At 46.1% G+C, this 25,000-nt stretch overlaps 1 protein-coding gene across 1 annotated transcript in view; it reads left to right on the plus strand.

Annotated features, from left to right (window-relative positions):
* The window catches only part of LOC115196477 (DNA-binding protein SATB2-like), a 63,693-nt gene that overhangs the window by 22,485 nt on the left and 16,208 nt on the right, over positions 1–25,000 (plus strand). Inside the window, exons 5-10 of the mRNA XM_029757339.1 lie at positions 592–715; positions 1,257–1,359; positions 16,023–16,073; positions 17,045–17,625; positions 19,565–19,789; positions 20,764–20,928. Coding sequence (XP_029613199.1) covers positions 592–715; positions 1,257–1,359; positions 16,023–16,073; positions 17,045–17,625; positions 19,565–19,789; positions 20,764–20,928 — 1,249 coding nt within the window. The remainder of the gene's footprint in view (positions 1–591; positions 716–1,256; positions 1,360–16,022; positions 16,074–17,044; positions 17,626–19,564; positions 19,790–20,763; positions 20,929–25,000) is intronic.

The following is a 25,000-nucleotide window of genomic DNA, read 5'->3' on the forward strand; positions in this document are numbered from 1 at the left end:
GACAGCCAGCTAGTGACCACTCTGCAGAGCTGCCTCCAGAACAACATTCATGACGAAAAACGCTAACCTGCACTTACAGTGAGTCACTTATCAACAGTGGGTAATGGTAACCGTCAATAATGTTTGTTTAATAGTGTTACCATGGTAGTACCACAGCACACTATAACAATCCACCCTGGTTATGACTTTGTTGATAGGAGTAGATAGTCTCGCTATCATTATGGCCACTGTTTGATATCAGGTTAGCTGGCACCAGGATGACAACACATACACTAAATAGGTGCTGTGAAATGTGTTGTTTTACAGGGTCAGCCATAGTAGTACTGCGCCCCTGGAGCAAATTAGGGTTAAGTTCGTTCCTCAAGGACATATCGACAGATTTTCACCTTGTCGGCTCGGGTATTCAAACCAGAGACCTTTCGGTTACTGGCCCAACGCTCTAACCACGAGGCTACCTGCCACCCCATTGGGTGATCGTCATGAAACCAGCTTTAAACATGTCTAAAGCAAAAATCCTAGATCATTCTGAGGACTAAGATGTGTAGTTTTTGGCCAAAGTGCATGTGGTAATGAATCCAACCCTGGTTCCAGCTTTTCCAGGCTGGAGGATCTACCATCAGAGCAGTGGAACCACGCTACGGTGAGGAACGCCCTCAAAGAGCTACTGAAGGAGATGAACCAGAGCTCCCTGGCCAAGGAGTGCCCTCTCTCTCAGGTAGCAGCTTATGTCATGTCATGTCATGCAACTTAGTCTCTGGCTTAGGTTGTACTGCATTGTATTAGCCTTATAGTGGTGGGGAATCATGTGCCAAGGAGGGCCCTCTCTCTCTGGTAGCATCTTATGTCATCTTATGTTATGTCATGTCATGTCATGTCATGTTATGTATCTTAGTCTCTGGCTTAGATTGTTTTTCATTAGCTGCAGGAAGTGGTGTGCTTTTCTTACATGGCGTTCAAATGACACATGACTTCCTGTATACAGATTCCAAAACAACAACGCAGATCTGTTTTCTTCCGTATGTGACTGTGATGTGGTGTTCCAGTCCATACAGTATGTGACTGTGTTGTGGTGTTCCAGTCCATACAGTATGTGACTGTGTTGTGGTGTTCCAGTCCATACAGTATGTGACTGTGTTGTGGTGCTCCAGGTCCTTATAGGTCTAGTATTACACAGTACACACTCACTAAAACATACACTATATTCACCTCTCTCTCTCTCTCTCTCTCTCTCTCTCTCTCTCTCTCTCTCTCATCAGAGTATGATCTCGGCCATAGTCAACAGCTCGTACTATGCCAACGTGTCCACCTCCAAGTGCCAGGAGTTTGGCCGCTGGTACCAGAAGTACAAAAGGATTCAAGGTGAGGTGTGTCCCCTCTTGGCTCCCGTAACCTTACACACTCAACATGGACAATAAGATGTCATTAGCACCTTCCTCTATGCCTCTCCTCTATAACATTGCCTGTCATTGGCTGGGATCCTAACTTTAAGTCCTTAGGTTGACCCAAGTGTTGGGCCCTTCTTTCAGCAGACAGTTATCATTGGCTCTGGAGTAGTGTCGGCTCAAGCTTTTGGGGGCCTAAAGCAAGACTTGATTGTGGGGGGCCATCTCCCGCCTTGTAGCTCAAAAACTATTGTTTTAATTGGCCACTTTTGATACAGTCCCAAAACGTTTTGCATGTCATCGGCCACATCATGATGATGATGCGTTTTGCAAGTGACAGTTTGGTTCTTAAAAGTCCAATATCTTGATAACTTGACTGCTGACATGAAAAACGTTTTGGGACTGTATCATCAGTGGACTAATGATTTTTCTATACGTCCATACACACAGTCTGCTTATAGGAGATACTGCAGTAGTAAGAGACTAGATAACCCACCATGATCCATGGTATTAGAGACAGCTCTATAGAGACTAGAGACCCCACCATGATCCATGGTATTAGAGACAGCTCTATAGAGACTAGAGACCCCACCATGATCCATGGTATTAGAGACAGCCCTATAGAGACTAGATACCCCACCATGATGCATGGTATTAGAGACAGCTCTATAGAGACTAGAGACCCCACCATGATCCATGGTATTAGAGACAGCTCTATAGAGACTAGATACCCCACCATGATCCATGGTATTAGAGACAGCTCTATAGAGACTAGAGACCCCACCATGATCCATGGTATTAGAGACAGCTCTATAGAGACCCCACCATGATGCATGATATTAGAGACAGCTCTATAGAGACCCCACCATGATGCATGAAATTAGAGACAGCTCTATAGAGACCCACCATGATGCATGATATTAGAGACAGCTCTATAGAGACCCCACCATGATGCATGGTATTAGAGACAGCTCTATAGAGACCCCACCATGATGCATGGTATTAGAGACAGCTCTATAGAGACTAGAGACCCCACCATGATCCATGGTATTAGAGACAGCTCTATAGAGGCCCCACCATGATGCATGATATTAGAGACAGCTCCATAGAGACATCACCATGATGCATGGTATTAGAGACAGCTCTATAGAGACCCCACCATGATCCATGGTATTAGAGACAGCTCTATAGAGACTAGAGACCCCACCATGATCCATGGTATTAGAGACAGCTCTATAGAGACTAGAGACCCTACCATGATGCATGGTATTAGAGACAGCTCTATAGAGACCCCACCATGATGCATGGTATTAGAGACAGCTCTATAGAGACTAGAGACCCCACCATGATCCATGGTATTAGAGACAGCTCTATAGAGACTAGATACCCCACCATGATGCATGGTATTAGAGACAGCTCTATAGAGACTAGAGACCCCACCATGATCCATGGTATTAGAGACAGCTCTATAGAGACTAGATACCCCACCATGATCCATGGTATTAGAGACAGCTCTATAGAGACTAGATACCCCACCATGATCCATGGTATTAGAGACAGCTCTATAGAGACCCCACCATGATGCATGATATTAGAGACAGCTCTATAGAGACCCCACCATGATGCATGATATTAGAGACAGCTCTATAGAGACCCCACCATGATGCATGGTATTACAGACAGCTCTATAGAGACCCCACCATGATGCATGGTATTAGAGACAGCTCTATAGAGACTAGAGACCCCACCATGATCCATGGTATTAGAGACAGCTCTATAGAGACCCCACCATGATGCATGATATTAGAGACAGCTCTATAGAGACCCCACCATGATGCATGGTATTAGAGACAGCTCTATAGAGACCCCACCATGATCCATGGTATTAGAGACAGCTCTATAGAGACTAGAGACCCCACCATGATCCATGGTATTAGAGACAGCTCTATAGAGACTAGAGACCCTACCATGATGCATGGTATTAGAGACAGCTCTATAGAGACCCCACCATGATGCATGGTATTAGAGACAGCTCTATAGAGACTAGAGACCCCACCATGATCCATGGTATAAGAGACAGCTCTATAGAGACTAGATACCCCACCATGATGCATGGTATTAGAGACAGCTCTATAGAGACTAGAGACCCCACCATGATCCATGTTATTAGAGACAGCTCTATAGAGACTAGATACCCCACCATGATCCATGGTATTAGAGACAGCTCTATAGAGACTAGATACCCCACCATGATCCATGGTATTAGAGACAGCTCTATAGAGACCCCACCATGATGCATGATATTAGAGACAGCTCTATAGAGACCCCACCATGATGCATGATATTAGAGACAGCTCTATAGAGACCCCACCATGATGCATGGTATTAGAGACAGCTCTATAGAGACCCCACCATGATGCATGGTATTAGAGACAGCTCTATAGATACTAGAGACCCCACCATGATCCATGGTATTAGAGACAGCTCTATAGAGACTAGATACCCCACCATGATGCATGGTATTAGAGACAGCTCTATAGAGACTAGAGACCCCACCATGATCCATGGTATTAGAGACAGCTTTATAGAGACTAGATACCCCACCATGATCCATGGTATTAGAGACTGCTCTATAGAGACTAGATACCCCACCATGATGCATGGTATTAGAGACAGCTCTATAGAGACTAGAGACCCCACCATGATCCATGGTATTAGAGACAGCTCTATAGAGACTAGAGACCCCACCATGATCCATGGTATTAGAGACAGCTCTATAGAGACTAGATACCCCACCATGATCCATGGTATTAGAGACAGCTCTATAGAGACTAGAGACCCCACCATGATGCATGGTATTAGAGACAGCTCTATAGAGACTAGAGACCCCACCATGATCCATGGTATTAGAGACAGCTCTATAGAGACCCCACCATGATGCATGGTATTAGAGACAGCTCTATAGAGACTAGAGACCCCACCATGATCCATGGTATTAGAGACAGCTCTATAGAGACTAGAGACCCCACCATGATCCATGGTATTAGAGACAGCTCTATAGAGACTAGAGACCCCACCATGATCCATGGTATTAGAGACAGCTCTATAGAGACCCCACCATGATGCATGGTATTAGAGACAGCTCTATAGATACTAGAGACCCCACCATGATCCATGGTATTAGAGACAGCTCTATAGAGACTAGATACCCCACCATGATGCATGGTATTAGAGACAGCTCTATAGAGACTAGAGACCCCACCATGATCCATGGTATTAGAGACAGCTCTATAGAGACTAGATACCCCACCATGATCCATGGTATTAGAGACAGCTCTATAGAGACTAGATACCCCACCATGATGCATGGTATTAGAGACAGCTCTATAGAGACTAGAGACCCCACCATGATCCATGGTATTAGAGACAGCTCTATAGAGACTAGAGACCCCACCATGATCCATGGTATTAGAGACAGCTCTATAGAGACTAGATACCCCACCATGATCCATGGTATTAGAGACAGGTCTACAGAGACCCCACCATGATGTATGGTATTAGAGACAGCTCTATAGAGACTAGAGACCCCACCATGATCCATGGTATTAGAGACAGCTCTATAGAGACTAGAGACCCCACCATGATGCATGGTATTAGAGACAGCTCTATGGAGACTAGAGACCCCACCATGATGCATGGTATTAGAGACAGCTCTATAGAGACTAGAGACCCCACCATGATGCATGGTATTACAGACAGCTCTATAGAGACCCCACCATGATGCATGGTATTAGAGACAGCTCTATAGAGACTAGAGACCCCACCATGATCCATGGTATTAGAGACAGCTCTATAGAGACTAGAGACCCCACCATGATCCATGGTATTAGAGACAGCTTTATAGAGACTAGATACCCCACCATGATCCATGGTATTAGAGACTGCTCTATAGAGACTAGATACCCCACCATGATGCATGGTATTAGAGACAGCTCTATAGAGACTAGAGACCCCACCATGATCCATGGTATTAGAGACAGCTCTATAGAGACTAGAGACCCCACCATGATCCATGGTATTAGAGACAGCTCTATAGAGACTAGATACCCCACCATGATCCATGGTATTAGAGACAGCTCTATAGAGACTAGAGACCCCACCATGATGCATGGTATTAGAGACAGCTCTATAGAGACTAGAGACCCCACCATGATCCATGGTATTAGAGACAGCTCTATAGAGACCCCACCATGATGCATGGTATTAGAGACAGCTCTATAGAGACTAGAGACCCCACCATGATCCATGGTATTAGAGACAGCTCTATAGAGACTAGAGACCCCACCATGATCCATGGTATTAGAGACAGCTCTATAGAGACTAGAGACCCCACCATGATCCATGGTATTAGAGACAGCTCTATAGAGACCCCACCATGATGCATGGTATTAGAGACAGCTCTATAGATACTAGAGACCCCACCATGATCCATGGTATTAGAGACAGCTCTATAGAGACTAGATACCCCACCATGATGCATGGTATTAGAGACAGCTCTATAGAGACTAGAGACCCCACCATGATCCATGGTATTAGAGACAGCTCTATAGAGACTAGATACCCCACCATGATCCATGGTATTAGAGACAGCTCTATAGAGACTAGATACCCCACCATGATGCATGGTATTAGAGACAGCTCTATAGACACTAGAGACCCCACCATGATCCATGGTATTAGAGACAGCTCTATAGAGACTAGAGACCCCACCATGATCCATGGTATTAGAGACAGCTCTATAGAGACTAGATACCCCACCATGATCCATGGTATTAGAGACAGGTCTACAGAGACCCCACCATGATGTATGGTATTAGAGACAGCTCTATAGAGACTAGAGACCCCACCATGATCCATGGTATTAGAGACAGCTCTATAGAGACTAGAGACCCCACCATGATGCATGGTATTAGAGACAGCTCTATGGAGACTAGAGACCCCACCATGATGCATGGTATTAGAGACAGCTCTATAGAGACTAGAGACCCCACCATGATGCATGGTATTACAGACAGCTCTATAGAGACCCCACCATGATGCATGGTATTAGAGACAGCTCTATAGAGACTAGAGACCCCACCATGATCCATGGTATTAGAGACAGCTCTATAGAGGCCCCACCATGATGCATGATATTAGAGACAGCTCTATAGAGACATCACCATGATGCATGGTATTAGAGACAGCTCTATAGAGACCCCACCATGATCCATGGTATTAGAGACAGCTCTATAGAGACTATAGACCCCACCATGATCCATGGTATTAGAGACAGCTCTATAGAGACTAGAGACCCTACCATGATGCATGGTATTAGAGACAGCTCTATAGAGACCCCACCATGATGCATGTCATTAGAGACAGCTCTATAGAGACTAGAGACCCCACCATGATCCATGGTATTAGAGACAGCTCTATAGAGACCCCACCATGATGCATGATATTAGAGACAGCTCTATAGAGACCCCACCATGATGCATGAAATTAGAGACAGCTCTATAGAGACCCCACCATGATGCATGATATTAGAGACAGCTCTATAGAGACCCCACCATGATGCATGGTATTAGAGACAGCTCTATAGAGACCCCACCATGATGCATGGTATTAGAGACAGCTCTATAGAGACTAGAGACCCCACCATGATCCATGGTATTAGAGACAGCTCTATAGAGGCCCCACCATGATGCATGATATTAGAGACAGCTCCATAGAGACATCACCATGATGCATGGTATTAGAGACAGCTCTATAGAGACCCCACCATGATCCATGGTATTAGAGACAGCTCTATAGAGACTAGAGACCCCACCATGATCCATGGTATTAGAGACAGCTCTATAGAGACTAGAGACCCTACCATGATGCATGGTATTAGAGACAGCTCTATAGAGACCCCACCATGATGCATGGTATTAGAGACAGCTCTATAGAGACTAGAGACCCCACCATGATCCATGGTATTAGAGACAGCTCTATAGAGACTAGATACCCCACCATGATGCATGGTATTAGAGACAGCTCTATAGAGACTAGAGACCCCACCATGATCCATGGTATTAGAGACAGCTCTATAGAGACTAGATACCCCACCATGATCCATGGTATTAGAGACAGCTCTATAGAGACTAGATACCCCACCATGATCCATGGTATTAGAGACAGCTCTATAGAGACCCCACCATGATGCATGATATTAGAGACAGCTCTATAGAGACCCCACCATGATGCATGATATTAGAGACAGCTCTATAGAGACCCCACCATGATGCATGGTATTAGAGACAGCTCTATAGAGACCCCACCATGATGCATGGTATTAGAGACAGCTCTATAGAGACTAGAGACCCCACCATGATCCATGGTATTAGAGACAGCTCTATAGAGACCCCACCATGATGCATGATATTAGAGACAGCTCTATAGAGACCCCACCATGATGCATGGTATTAGAGACAGCTCTATAGAGACTAGAGACCCCACCATGATCCATGGTATTAGAGACAGCTCTATAGAGACTAGAGACCCCACCATGATCCATGGTATTAGAGACAGCTCTATAGAGACTAGATACCCCACCATGATCCATGGTATTAGAGACAGGTCTACAGAGACCCCACCATGATGTATGGTATTAGAGACAGCTCTATAGAGACTAGAGACCCCACCATGATCCATGGTATTAGAGACAGCTCTATAGAGACTAGAGACCCCACCATGATGCATGGTATTAGAGACAGCTCTATGGAGACTAGAGACCCCACCATGATGCATGGTATTAGAGACAGCTCTATAGAGACTAGAGACCCCACCATGATGCATGGTATTACAGACAGCTCTATAGAGACCCCACCATGATGCATGGTATTAGAGACAGCTCTATAGAGACTAGAGACCCCACCATGATCCATGGTATTAGAGACAGCTCTATAGAGGCCCCACCATGATGCATGATATTAGAGACAGCTCTATAGAGACATCACCATGATGCATGGTATTAGAGACAGCTCTATAGAGACCCCACCATGATCCATGGTATTAGAGACAGCTCTATAGAGACTATAGACCCCACCATGATCCATGGTATTAGAGACAGCTCTATAGAGACTAGAGACCCTACCATGATGCATGGTATTAGAGACAGCTCTATAGAGACCCCACCATGATGCATGTCATTAGAGACAGCTCTATAGAGACTAGAGACCCCACCATGATCCATGGTATTAGAGACAGCTCTATAGAGACCCCACCATGATGCATGATATTAGAGACAGCTCTATAGAGACCCCACCATGATGCATGAAATTAGAGACAGCTCTATAGAGACCCCACCATGATGCATGATATTAGAGACAGCTCTATAGAGACCCCACCATGATGCATGGTATTAGAGACAGCTCTATAGAGACCCCACCATGATGCATGGTATTAGAGACAGCTCTATAGAGACTAGAGACCCCACCATGATCCATGGTATTAGAGACAGCTCTATAGAGGCCCCACCATGATGCATGATATTAGAGACAGCTCCATAGAGACATCACCATGATGCATGGTATTAGAGACAGCTCTATAGAGACCCCACCATGATCCATGGTATTAGAGACAGCTCTATAGAGACTAGAGACCCCACCATGATCCATGGTATTAGAGACAGCTCTATAGAGACTAGAGACCCTACCATGATGCATGGTATTAGAGACAGCTCTATAGAGACCCCACCATGATGCATGGTATTAGAGACAGCTCTATAGAGACTAGAGACCCCACCATGATCCATGGTATTAGAGACAGCTCTATAGAGACTAGATACCCCACCATGATGCATGGTATTAGAGACAGCTCTATAGAGACTAGAGACCCCACCATGATCCATGGTATTAGAGACAGCTCTATAGAGACTAGATACCCCACCATGATCCATGGTATTAGAGACAGCTCTATAGAGACTAGATACCCCACCATGATCCATGGTATTAGAGACAGCTCTATAGAGACCCCACCATGATGCATGATATTAGAGACAGCTCTATAGAGACCCCACCATGATGCATGATATTAGAGACAGCTCTATAGAGACCCCACCATGATGCATGGTATTAGAGACAGCTCTATAGAGACCCCACCATGATGCATGGTATTAGAGACAGCTCTATAGAGACTAGAGACCCCACCATGATCCATGGTATTAGAGACAGCTCTATAGAGACCCCACCATGATGCATGATATTAGAGACAGCTCTATAGAGACCCCACCATGATGCATGGTATTAGAGACAGCTCTATAGAGACCCCACCATGATCCATGGTATTAGAGACAGCTCTATAGAGACTAGAGACCCCACCATGATCCATGGTATTAGAGACAGCTCTATAGAGACTAGAGACCCTACCATGATGCATGGTATTAGAGACAGCTCTATAGAGACCCCACCATGATGCATGGTATTAGAGACAGCTCTATAGAGACTAGAGACCCCACCATGATCCATGGTATTAGAGACAGCTCTATAGAGACTAGATACCCCACCATGATGCATGGTATTAGAGACAGCTCTATAGAGACTAGAGACCCCACCATGATCCATGTTATTAGAAACAGCTCTATAGAGACTAGATACCCCACCATGATCCATGGTATTAGAGACAGCTCTATAGAGACTAGATACCCCACCATGATCCATGGTATTAGAGACAGCTCTATAGAGACCCCACCATGATGCATGATATTAGAGACAGCTCTATAGAGACCCCACCATGATGCATGATATTAGAGACAGCTCTATAGAGACCCCACCATGATGCATGATATTAGAGACAGCTCTATAGAGACCCCACCATGATGCATGGTATTAGAGACAGCTCTATAGAGACCCCACCATGATGCATGGTATTAGAGACAGCTCTATAGAGACTAGAGACCCCACCATGATCCATGGTATTAGAGACAGCTCTATAGAGGCCCCACCATGATGCATGATATTAGAGACAGCTCTATAGAGACATCACCATGATGCATGGTATTAGAGACAGCTCTATAGAGACCCCACCATGATCCATGGTATTAGAGACAGCTCTATAGAGACTATAGACCCCACCATGATCCATGGTAATAGAGACAGCTCTATAGAGACTAGAGACCCTACCATGATGCATGGTATTAGAGACAGCTCTATAGAGACCCCACCATGATGCATGTCATTAGAGACAGCTCTATAGAGACTAGAGACCCCACCATGATCCATGGTATTAGAGACAGCTCTATAGAGACTAGATACCCCACCATGATGCATGGTATTAGAGACAGCTCTATAGAGACTAGAGACCCCACCATGATCCATGGTATTAGAGACAGCTCTATAGAGACTAGATACCCCACCATGATCCATGGTATTAGAGACAGCTCTATAGAGACTAGATACCCCACCATGATCCATGGTATTAGAGACAGCTCTATAGAGACCCCACCATGATGCATGATATTAGAGACAGCTCTATAGAGACCCCACCATGATGCATGATATTAGAGACAGCTCTATAGAGACCCCACCATGATGCATGGTATTAGAGACAGCTCTATAGAGACCCTACCATGATGCATGGTATTAGAGACAGCTCTATAGAGACTAGAGACCCCACCATGATCCATGGTATTAGAGACAGCTCTATAGAGACTAGAGACCCTACCATGATGCATGGTATTAGAGACAGCTCTATAGAGACCCCACCATGATGCATGGTATTAGAGACAGCTCTATAGAGACTAGAGACCCCACCATGATCCATGTTATTAGAGACAGCTCTATAGAGACTAGATACCCCACCATGATCCATGGTATTAGAGACAGCTCTATAGAGACTAGATACCCCACCATGATGCATGGTATTAGAGACAGCTCTATAGAGACTAGAGACCCCACCATGATCCATGGTATTAGAGACAGCTCTATAGAGACTAGAGACCCCACCATGATCCATGGTATTAGAGACAGCTCTATAGAGACTAGATACCCCACCATGATCCATGGTATTACAGACAGCTCTATAGAGACTAGATACCCCACCATGATGCATGGTATTAGAGACAGCTCTATAGAGACTAGAGACCCCACCATGATCCATGGTATTAGAGACAGCTCTATAGAGACCCCACCATGATGCATGGTATTAGAGACAGCTCTATAGAGACTAGAGACCCCACCATGATCCATGGTATTAGAGACAGCTCTATAGAGACTAGAGACCCCACCATGATCCATGGTATTAGAGACATCTCTATAGAGACTAGAGACCCCACCATGATCCATGGTATTAGAGACAGCTCTATAGAGACTAGAGACCCGACCATGATCCATGGTATTAGAGACAGCTCTATAGAGACTAGAGACCCCACCATGATCCATGGTATTAGAGACAGCTCTATAGAGACCCCACCATGATGCATGGTATTAGAGACAGCTCTATAGATACTAGAGACCCCACCATGATCCATGGTATTAGAGACAGCTCTATAGAGACTAGATACCCCACCATGATGCATGGTATTAGAGACAGCTCTATAGAGACTAGAGACCCCACCATGATCCATGGTATTAGAGACAGCTTTATAGAGACTAGATACCCCACCATGATCCATGGTATTAGAGACTGCTCTATAGAGACTAGATACCCCACCATGATGCATGGTATTAGAGACAGCTCTATAGAGACTAGAGACCCCACCATGATCCATGGTATTAGAGACAGCTCTATAGAGACTAGAGACCCCACCATGATCCATGGTATTAGAGACAGCTCTATAGAGACTAGATACCCCACCATGATCCATGGTATTAGAGACAGCTCTATAGAGACTAGAGACCCCACCATGATGCATGGTATTAGAGACAGCTCTATAGAGACTAGAGACCCCACCATGATCCATGGTATTAGAGACAGCTCTATAGAGACCCCACCATGATGCATGGTATTAGAGACAGCTCTATAGAGACTAGAGACCCCACCATGATCCATGGTATTAGAGACAGCTCTATAGAGACTAGAGACCCCACCATGATCCATGGTATTAGAGACAGCTCTATAGAGACTAGAGACCCCACCATGATCCATGGTATTAGAGACAGTTCTATAGAGACCCCACCATGATGCATGGTATTAGAGACAGCTCTATAGATACTAGAGACCCCACCATGATCCATGGTATTTGAGACAGCTCTATAGAGACTAGAGACCCCACCATGATCCATGGTATTAGAGACAGCTCTATAGAGACTAGAGACCCCACCATGATGCATGGTATTAGAGACAGCTCTATGGAGACTAGAGACCCCACCATGATGCATGGTATTAGAGACAGCTCTATAGAGACTAGAGACCCCACCATGATGCATGGTATTACAGACAGCTCTATAGAGACCCCACCATGATGCATGGTATTAGAGACAGCTCTATAGAGACTAGAGACCCCACCATGATCCATGGTATTAGAGACAGCTCTATAGAGGCCCCACCATGATGCATGATATTAGAGACAGCTCTATAGAGACATCACCATGATGCATGGTATTAGAGACAGCTCTATAGAGACCCAACCATGATCCATGGTATTAGAGACAGCTCTATAGAGACTATAGACCCCACCATGATCCATGGTATTAGAGACAGCTCTATAGAGACTAGAGACCCTACCATGATGCATGGTATTAGAGACAGCTCTATAGAGACCCCACCGTGATGCATGTCATTAGAGACAGCTCTATAGAGACTAGAGACCCCACCATGATGCATGGTATTAGAGACAGCTCTATAGAGACTAGATACCCCACCATGATGCATGGTATTAGAGACAGCTCTATAGAGACTAGAGACCCCACCATGATCCATGGTATTAGAGACAGCTCTATAGAGACTAGATACCCCACCATGATCCATGGTATTAGAGACAGCTCTATAGAGACTAGATACCCCACCATGATCCATGGTATTAGAGACAGCTCTATAGAGACCCCACCATGATGCATGATATTAGAGACAGCTCTATAGAGACCCCACCATGATGCATGATATTAGAGACAGCTCTATAGAGACCCCACCATGATGCATGGTATTAGAGACAGCTCTATAGAGACTAGAGACCCCACCATGATCCATGGTATTAGAGACAGCTCTATAGAGGCCCCACCATGATGCATGATATTAGAGACAGCTCTATAGAGACCCCACCATGATGCATGGTATTAGAGACAGCTCTATAGAGACCCCACCATGATCCATGGTATTAGAGACAGCTCTATAGAGACTAGAGACCCCACCATGATCCATGGTATTAGAGACAGCTCTATAGAGACTAGAGACCCTACCATGATGCATGGTATTAGAGACAGCTCTATAGAGACCCCACCATGATGCATGGTATTAGAGACAGCTCTATAGAGACTAGAGACCCCACCATGATCCATGTTATTAGAGACAGCTCTATAGAGACTAGATACCCCACCATGATCCATGGTATTAGAGACAGCTCTATAGAGACTAGATACCCCACCATGATGCATGGTATTAGAGACAGCTCTATAGAGACTAGATACCCCACCATGATCCATGGTATTAGAGATAGCTCTATAGAGACTAGATACCCCACCATGATGCATGGTATTAGAGACAGCTCTATAGAGACTAGATACCCCACCATGATCCATGGTATTAGAGACAGCTCTATAGAGACTAGATACCCCACCATGATGCATGGTATTAGAGACAGCTCTATAGAGACTAGATACCCCACCATGATGCATGGTATTAGAGACAGCTCTATAGAGACCCCACCATGATGCATGGTATTAGAGACAGCTCTATAGAGACTAGAGACCCCACCATGATGCATGGTATTAGAGACAGCTCTATAGAGACTAGAGACCCCACCATGATGCATGGTATTAGAGACAGCTCTATAGAGACTAGATACCCCACCATGATCCTTGGTATTAGAGACAGCTCTATTGAGACCCCAACATGATGCATGGTATTAGAGACAGCTCTATAGAGACCCCACCATGATGCATGGTATTAGAGACAGCTCTATAGAGTCTAGATACCCCACCATGATCCATGGTATTAGAGACAGCTCTATAGAGACTAGATACCTCACCATGATGCATGGTATTAGAGACAGCTCTATAGAGACTAGATACCCCACCATGATGCATGGTATTAGAGACAGCTCTATAGAGACCCCACCATGATGCATGGTATTAGAGACAGCTCTATAGAGACCCCACCATGATCCATGGTATTAGAGACAGCTCTATAGAGACTAGAGACCCCACCATGATGCATGGTATTAGAGACAGCTCTATAGAGACTAGAGACCCCACCATGATCCATGGTATTAGAGACAGCTCTATAGAGACTAGAGACCCCACCATGATGCATGGTATTAGAGACTGCTCTATAGATACTAGATACCCCACCATGATCTGTGGTATTAGAGACAGCTCTATAGAGACTAGATACCCCACCATGATGCATGGTATTAGAGACAGCTCTATAGAGACTAGAGACCCCACCATGATGCATGGTATTAGAGACAGCTCTATAGAGACTAGATACCCCACCATGATGCATGGTATTAGAGACAGCTCTATGGAGACTAGATACCCCACCATGATGCATGGTATTAGAGACAGCTCTATAGAGACTAGATACCCCACCATGATGCATGGTATTAGAGACAGCTCTATGGAGACTAGATACCCCACCATGATGCATGGTATTAGAGACAGCTCTATAGAGACCCCACCATGATCTGTGGTTTACATAATCTTTTAATGTCACCCTTAATATAGCAGAGAAAACCAAACGCTGTCAGCCTCTAATCAGAAGCAGCCGCCAGCCACTCCACACTGGGAGATCCCCTTACACACACACTCAGGGAAACGTCACACACACACACAGGGGCATGGGCATGGGCACACACACACACACACACACACACACACACACACACACACACACACACACACACACACACACACACACACACACACACACACAGGGGCAACACATACAGAATGCATGCACACTTGGACCTCATAGCAGACCATTTACCCTCTCCTTAGTCCCTCCTCCCTGTCTAACAGTGTCATTCCAACATGGAGGCAGATCAAAGTTGACACCAGACCACAAACACAGGGAGAAGTGGGAGAGGAGATAAATGGTGCCTGTGGTCTGACAGGGGAGAGGGAGGAATAGGGGATCAGGTTCCCTACAGCCCATAGTATTCGTTCTGTTCTGCTCTGCACCCAAAAGACAAACACACCAGCCCTCCAGATGTTGTAAAACGGGGAATGGGACGTTCCCATTGGATTAGCGTAGTTACCTCAGAATCTGATTGGAGGATCTACTTGTCAGTCTTAGGACCTTCTGTTGATGTCAATTGCATGGCTGGATGGATGGATAAATACATGGATAAAAGATGGATGTAGTTCAATGCTGTGTAACCTACCTACTGTGTTGTACTGTACCGTGTAAGTGTATCATTTTGTTAACCAGTCTGATATATAGCATGTGACTTCACTACAGGTGAATACCTGGAGAAGATGTGGTCAGGACGGGATAAACCTGATATTAAAGGTGAGTTGGAAGGAACGCCCATTACCTGAATATATATTTAGTATCTGAACAGTATATAGATGGTATTGAGATCTCTTCAGATCTCCTGTCACCACCGTGTCATCTCCTGTATATAGATGGTATTGAGATCTCTTCAGACCTCCTGTCACCACTGTGTCATCTCCTGTATATAGATGGTATTGAGATCTCTTCAGACCTCCTGTCACCACCATGTCATCTCCTGTATATAGATGGTATTGAGATCTCTTCAGATCTCCTGTCACCACCGTGTCATCTCCTGTATATAGATGGTATTGAGATCTCTTCAGATCTCCTGTCACCACCGTGTCATCTCCTGTATATAAATGGTATTGAAATCTCTTCAGATCTCCTGTCACCACCATGTCATCTCCTGTATATAGATGGTATTGAGATCTCTTCAGACCTCCTGTCACCACTGTGTCATCTCCTGTATATAGATGGTATTGAGATCTCTTCAGACCTCCTGTCACCACCATGTCATCTCCTGTATATAGATGGTATTGAGATCTCTTCAGACCTCCTGTCACCACCATGTCATCTCCTGTATATAGATGGTATTGAGATCTCTTCAGACCTCCTGTCACCACTGTGTCATCTCCTGTATATAGATGGTATTGAGATCTCTTCAGACCTCCTGTCACCACCATGTCATCTCCTGTATATAGATGGTATTGAGATCTCTTCAGACCTCCTGTCACCACTGTGTCATCTCCTGTATATAGATGGTATTGAGATCTCTTCAGACCTCCTGTCACCACTGTGTCATCTCCTGTACATAGATGGTATTGAGATCTCTTCAGACCTCCTGTCACCACTGTGTCATCTCCTGTATATAGATGGTATTGAGATCTCTTCAGATCTCCTGTCACCACCATGTCATCTCCTGTATATAGATGGTATTGAGATCTCTTCAGATCTCCTGTCACCACCGTGTCTGTTTGTATCTGCAGTGGAGAGGGACAGTATGTCAGACGTATGTGGCCTGGGACAGCACCCCCCCTCTCACCTGACCCCACCAACCCAGCTTGGAGGGTTACCCCTCAAGGTTGTACTAGGGGACCCCCAAACCCCCAGCCAGCAACAGGCCCTCCCCCACCCGTCTCAGCAGCACTCACCCCACGGCCAGCACCACCACAGCCCACCGCCCAGAGGCCAGGCGCCCCCTCCCGGTCCTCCGGCCTCCCTCCAACCCTTACTGGGCCCGGGCGGTCTCCTCTCCCCCCAGCTCAGCCCTCAGATGGTCAGGCAACAACTGGCCATGGCCCACCTCATCAACCAGCAGCTAGCTGTTAGCCGCCTGCTAGCCCACCAGCACGGTCCACAGGCCCTCCACCAGCAGCAGCACCAACAGTTCCTCAACCACCCACCCATCCCGCGCTCCTGCAAAGCCCCAGGAGGCCTCATCGATCCTGGGATGAATCCGTCGGCCGTGGAGGTCTGTCCGGACATCTACCATCAGGTCAGAGAGGAGCTGAAGAGGGCCAGCGTCTCTCAGGCTGTGTTCGCCAGGGTGGCCTTCAACCGCACACAGGTGAGACATCTACCTCCACTTCCACTTCTACTTCCATTTCTAAGCACTGAAACATCCACTTAAGTCGAATTTTCACTTAATCTCCCATTGACATCAATACATCAATGAAGTTAGGCTTCGCCCTTATAACTGTAAGGAGTGGCTGCGGGTCTGATTTTTTCACGATCTTTGGTCCACAGCACTAAAAGATCCAGAGCCCCCGAATCTTCTGCACATGTTTATAGTCTCTACTTTACACACAGAGAACAGGCTACTCCGAGAACAGGCTACTCAGAGAACAGGCTACTCCGAGAACAGGCTACTCCGAGAACAGGCTACTCAGAGAACAGGCTACTCAGAGAACAGGCTACTCAGAGAACAGGCTACTCCGAGAACAGGCTACTCCGAGAACAGGCTACTCCGAGAACAGGCTACTCTGAGAACAGGCTACTCGGGCCAATGGTTCTGGTGTTGTTTAATAAAGTTAGATCAAAGCAGAATCAATGTCTGCCAGATCACATAATGATCACAGTATTCTACATAACACAACCCAATATAATAGCCTAGTATAACTTTACTGGACTGACAAAAACAACAGCAAATTGTTTTCTCATGTGGCCAAAACTCAACAGCGCCGCCAATTGGCAAAATATACAGGTAGGCTAGGCTGCAGTTTGTTAGCACCATCTGCTCTAAGATTCGTTCACTCAGTCATTCAACACAACACTGTAGGCTACTTCTAAACAACACTGTAGGCTACTTCTAAACAACACTGTAGGCTACTTCTAAACAACACTGTAGGATACTTCGAAACAACTGTAGGCTACCTCTAAACAACACTGTAGGCTACTTCTAAACAACACTGTAGACTACTTCTAAACAACACTGTAGGCTACTTTTAAACAACACTGTAGACTACTTCTAAACAACACTGTGGGCTACTTCTAAACAACACTGTAGGCTACTTCTAAACAACACTGTAGGCTACTTCTAAACAACACTGTAGGCTACTTCTAAACAACACTGTAGGCTACTTCTAAACAACACTGTAGGCTACTTCTAAACAACACTGTAGGCTACTTCTAAACAACACTGTAGGCTACTTCTAAACAACATTGTAGGCTACATTTAAACAACACTAGGCTACTTCTAAACAACACTGTAGGCTAATTTTAAACAACACTGCATCACTCAAGAAGATCTAAATGCATATCTCCATGAAACTGACTGAGATCAAATGGTTACTATGCAGAATGATACTGCATGGATGTTTCACCGGTAAAACTTTAAGAATTATCATGCACTATTAAATGCAGTGTTGTTTTTGTCTTCCAGTAACGTTACACTAGGCTATTATATTGAGTTCTGTCATGTAGAATACTGTGATCGTTATGGGATCTTGCCGACATTGATTCAGCTTTGATCTAACTTTATTAAACAACACCGTTCACCAGAGTAGCTGATACACATGTGGTCTGCACATGCGCAGAAGCTCCGGGGAGCTCTGGATCTTTGAGTGCAACGGACTACATATCCAGAAAAAGTGGGATCCACGGCCAGAACTGTGACCACCGTAGTTTTGAAGGGTCTCAGAGTTGGTTTGTCATCAGTAGAGAACTGTCTAAACCCTAGCATGTCTTATGAGAGTTCTGAAAGCTGAATATAATTCCACTGCACTGATACTGACTGTTGAGAAAGCCCAATACACTGACATAGGGACATTCCTACCTAAAGAGAGTAGAGTAGAGTAGAGTAGAGTAGAGTAGAGTAGAGTAGAGTAGAGTAGAGTAGAGTAGAGTAGTGTAGAGTAGAGTAGAGTAGAGTAGAGTAGAGTAGAGTAGAGTAGAGTAGAGTAGAGTAGAGTAGTGTGAGAGAGAGATGTAATGAGAGAGAGTATGAAAGGGTACTTGGAGGGTCCCTGCTAAGAGACCTGACATTTGCGCGCGTGTTTGTGTCTCAGGGCCTGCTGTCTGAGATCCTTCGTAAGGAGGAGGACCCTCGCCAGGCCTCGCAGTCACTCCTGGTCAACCTCAAAGCTATGCAGAACTTCCTGAACCTCCACGAGAGCGAACGCGACCACATTTACCAGGAGGAGCGTGAACGCAGCATGAACCCTAACCTCAACCTAGGCAACCTGACCCCAACCAATCAGAACTCCAGCTCCACTGGCCAGCGACTCACACAGGTACACATACATACCCAGGTGTCCTCATGTACGTTGAATAGAAACACCAGGGAATAGCCACATCAGACACATCTACAACCACACCTGGGTTTAAATAGTATTTATATTTTCTCTCCAATACTTTGAGCATTTGATTGAGCCTACATGAAGCGCCAGGGTGGGTGGGGTTTGCACATTTGGGATTGTTGCATTGGTTCCATTGAGTCTGGAAATCTCAGTGAAGTGAAGTTTAAGTATTTGAAAGAAAATAAATACTATTAGAGCCCAGGTCTGGCTACAACCCACATCACACACAGACACACCCCTGCCAGTACACTAACAGGTAAACACTGTAGTCACATCACACACAGACACACCCTGCCAGTACACTGACAGGTAAACACTGTAGTCACATCACACACAGACACACCCCTGCCAGTACACTGACAGGTAAACACTGTAGTCACATCACACACAGACACACCCCTGCCAGTACACTAACAGGTTAACACTGTAGTCACATCACACACAGACACACCCCTGCCAGTACACTAACAGGTAAACACTGTAGTCACATCACACACAGTCACACCCCTGCCAGTACACTAACAGGTAAACACTGTAGTCACATCACACACAGACACACCGTTGCCAGTACACTAACAGATAAACACTGTAGTCACATCACACACAGACACACCCCTGCCAGTACACTAACAGGTAAACACTGTAGTCACATCACACACAGTCACACCCCTGCCAGTACACTAACAGGTAAACACTGTAGTCACATCACACACAGACACACCCCTGCCAGTACACTAACAGGTAAACACTGTAGTCACATCACACACAGACACACCCCTGCCAGTACACTAACAGGTTAACAAATGCAGGAAATCTCTTTAGGGACTCAGTAACCTAGACGATTAGCCAGTCTTGCTCACTAAAACCTCTCTCTTTCTCCCCCCCATGCTCTCTTCTCCTCCCTGCAGCCCAAGCCCCCCCTGACCCAGGTCAGTGCTGAGCTGCCCCTGAAGATGGAGTCCCTGGTCAACATCAACATTACGTCTGGGATCTATGATGAGATCCAGCAGGAGATGAAGAGAGCCAAGGTGTCCCAGGCCCTGTTCGCCAAGGTGGCCGCCAACAAGAGCCAGGTCAGTCCACACATATACAGTATACCAAGGGTCACCAACAAGAGCCAGGTCAGTCCACACATATACAGTATACCAGGGGTCACCAACAAGAGCCAGGTCAGTCCACACATATACAGTATACCAGGGGTCACCAACAAGAGCCAGGTCAGTCCACACTCATACAGTATACCAGGGGTCACCAACAAGAGCCAGGTCAGTCCACACTCATACAGGATACCAGGGGTCACCAACAAGAGCCAGGTCAGTCCACACATATACAGTATACCAGGGGTCACCAACAAGAGCCAGGTCAGTCCACACATATACAGTATACCAGGGGTCACCAACAAGAGCCAGGTCAGTCCACACATATACAGTATACCAGGGGTCACCACAAGAGCCAGGTCAGTCCACACATATACAGTATACCAGGGGTCACCAACGAGAGCCAGGTCAGTCCACACTCATACAGTATACCAGGGGTCACCAACAAGAGCCAGGTCAGTCCACACATATACAGTATACCAGGGGTCACCAACAAGAGCCAGGTCAGTCCACGCATATACAGTATACCAGGGGTCACCAACAAGAGCCAGGTCAGTCCATGCATATACAGTATACCAGGGGTCACCAACAAGAGCCAGGTCAGTCCACACATATACAGTATACCAGGGGTCACCAACAAGACCCAGGTCAGTCCACGCATATACAGTATACCAGGGGTCACCAACAAGAGCCAGGTCAGTCCACGCATATACAGTATACCAGGGGTCACCAACAAGAGCCAGGTCAGTCCACACATATACAGTATACCAGGGGTGCTTAGTGGTTTCTGTTTGAAGCTGCCTAGCTAAAGGTGAATTACTGACCTCCAGTGATCAGGATGCTTAGTAAAATGTGTAAATATCTGTAAACAGCCATAACACACACACACACACACACACTCATGTGCATGCCTACACATGCATGTAATGCACACAATCTCCCACACAATGGATAATGTTATTTCTACTGGATTGATGAACTGTGGTGGATTTGATGGGAGGTAAGATCACATATCGGGGTATGTGGGCGGGGATGTCAAGCATGCGCTGGTTGTTTGGTACCACAGGCTGTGGTATCTGATTGTCAGCACCCGAGGCGAGGCGTACCATCATGTCTCCGTGGGCAGATAAACAATGTGGGCGTCCAGGGCCGGGTAGAGATAAAATAAACGTCTGTCACGCCAGCCAAAGGATATGGCATACATGTGTGTGTGTGTGTGTGTGTGTGTGCTTACTGTATGAATGTGTGTGTCCTGGGTTACGGCTGTGGGTTCTTCAACAAATACATTGGTGTTTGTGTGTGTGTGTGTGTGTGTGTGTGTGTGTGTGTGTGTGTGTGTGTGTGTGTGTGTGTGTGTGTGTGTGTGTGTGTGTGTGTGTGTGTGTGTGTGTGTGCGTGTGTGCGTGTGTGTGTGTTTGTGTGTGTATGTGTGTCTGTGAGCATGTGTGTGCTGGGTTACACTGTGGGACCTCATCAAAGACACTCCAAATGCCTGCCCTCCTGAGTCCTCCGCGTCTGTTTATGTTAGAGGGACAGAGCATGCGGTATGTGGTGGCACATGAAGGAGAGGGATCCACTGGAGATGGCCATCTAGGAGAGGGATCCACTGGAGATAGCCATCTAGGAGAGGGAGACACTGGAGATAGCCATCTAGGAGAGGGATCCACTGGAGATAGCCATCTAGGAGAGGAAGACACTGGAGATAGCCATCTAGGAGAGGGATCCACTGGAGATAGCCATCTAGGAGAGGGAGTCACTGGAGATAGCCATCTAGGAGAGGGATCCACTGGAGATAGCCATCTAGGAGAGGGATCCACTGGAGATAGCCATCTAGGAGAAGGAGCCACTGGAGATAGCCATCTAGGAGTAGGAGCCACTGGAGATAGCCATCTAGGAGAGGGATCCACTGGAGATAGCCATCTAGGAGAGGGATCCACTGGAGATAGCCATCTAGGAGAAGGATCCACTGGAGATAGCAATCTAGGAGAGGGAGTCACTGGAGATTGCAATCTAGGAGAGGGATCCACTGGAGATAGCAATCTAGGAGAGGGAGTCACTGGAGATAGCCATCTAGGAGAGGGATCCACTGGAGATAGCAATCTTGGAGAGGGATCCACTGGAGATAGCCATCTAGGAGAGGGATCCACTGGAGATAGCCATCTAGGAGAGGGAGACACTGGAGATAGCCATCTAGGAGAGGGATCCACTGGAGATAGCCATCTAGGAGAGGGATCCACTGGAGATAGCCATCTAGGAGTAGGAGCCACTGGAGATAGCCATCTAGGAGAGGGATCCACTGGAGATAGCCATCTAGGAGAGGGATCCACTGGAGATAGCCATCTAGGAGAGGGATCCACTGGAGACTACCTCTGAGGGTTTAGAGCTTGAGGTAGTCACTTCATACAAGTACTTGGGAGTATGGCTAGACAGTACACTGTCCTTCTCTCAGCACATATCAAAGCTGCAGGCTAAAGTTACATCTAGACTTGGTTTCCTCTATCGTAATTGCTCCTCTTTCACCCCAGCTGCCAAACTAACCCTGATTCAGATGACCATCCTACCCATGCTTGATTACGGAGACATAATTTATAGATCAGCAGGTAAGGGTCCTCTCAAGCAGCTAGATGTTCTTTACCATTCGGCCATCAGATTTGCCACCAATGCTCCTTATAGGACACATCACTGCACTCTATACTCCTTTGTAAACTGGTCATCTCTGTATACCCGTCGCAAGACCCACTGGTTGATGCTTATTTATAAAACCCTCTTAGGCCTCACTCTCCCCTATCTGAGATATCTACTGCAGCCCTCATCCTCCACATACAACACCCGTTCTGCCAGTCACATTCTGTTAAAGGTCCCCAAAGCACACACATCCCTAAGTCGCTCGTCTTTTCAGTTTGCTGCAGCTAGTGACTGGAACGAGCTGCAATAAACACTCAAACTGAACAGTTTTATCTCAATCTCTTCATTCAAAGACTCAATCATGGACACTCTTACTGACAGTTGTGGCTGCTTCGCGTGATGTATTGTTGTCTCTAACTTCTTGCCCTTTGTGCTGTTGTCTGTGCCCAATAATGTTTTTACCATGTTTTGTGCTGCTATCATGTTGTTTTGCTACCATGTTGTCGCCATGTTGTGTTGCTACCATGCTGTGTTGTCATGTGTTGCTGCCTTGCTATGTTGTTGTCTTGGGTCTCTCTTTATGTAGTGTTGTGTTGTCTCTCTTGTCGGGATGTGCATTTTCACCCATATTTATATGTTATTTTTTATTTTTAATCCCAGCCCCCGTCCCCAAAGGAGGTCATTTGCCTTTTGGTAGGCCATCATTGTAAATAAGAATTTGTTCTTAACTGACTTGCCTAGTTAAATAAAGTTAATACAAAAAAAAAAATACAAATATAAAGATAGCCATCTAGAAGCCACTGGAAATGGCCACCTAGGAGAGGTGTGCTTGGGATATGTTATGATGTCTGTGTACAGCTCATCAGAACCCATCCTCTCGGTTTGGGTCAGAGACAGAGACAGATGGGGATTCATGTTTGGTTCGCTGTCTTTGTATGACTGGTTTTTGATGAGAGAGAATGGTTTGACCTGTGAAGTCTTTCGGTCTGAGGGTTGTACAGAGAGATCACATGATCACGGCTGGTCTGAGGGTCGTACAGAGAGATCACATGATCACGGCTGGTCTGAGGGTTGTACAGAGAGATCACATGATCACGGCTGGTCTGAGGGTTGTACAGAGAGATCACATGATCACGGCTGGTCTGAGGGTCGTACAGAGAGATCACATGATCACGGCTGGTCTGAGGGTCGTACAGAGAGATCACATGATCACGGCTGGTCTGAGGGTCGTACAGAGAGATCACATGATCACGGCTGGTCTGAGGGTTGTACAGAGAGATCACATGATCACGGCTGGTCTGAGGGTTGTACAGAGAGATCACATGATCACGGCTGGTCTGAGGGTTGTACAGAGAGATCACATGATCACGGCTGGTCTGAGGGTTGTACTGAGAGATCACATGATCACGGCTGGTCTGAGGGT

This window comes from Salmo trutta, chromosome 6 (assembly GCF_901001165.1).
Source record: "Salmo trutta chromosome 6, fSalTru1.1, whole genome shotgun sequence".
NCBI lineage: Eukaryota > Metazoa > Chordata > Actinopteri > Salmoniformes > Salmonidae > Salmo > Salmo trutta.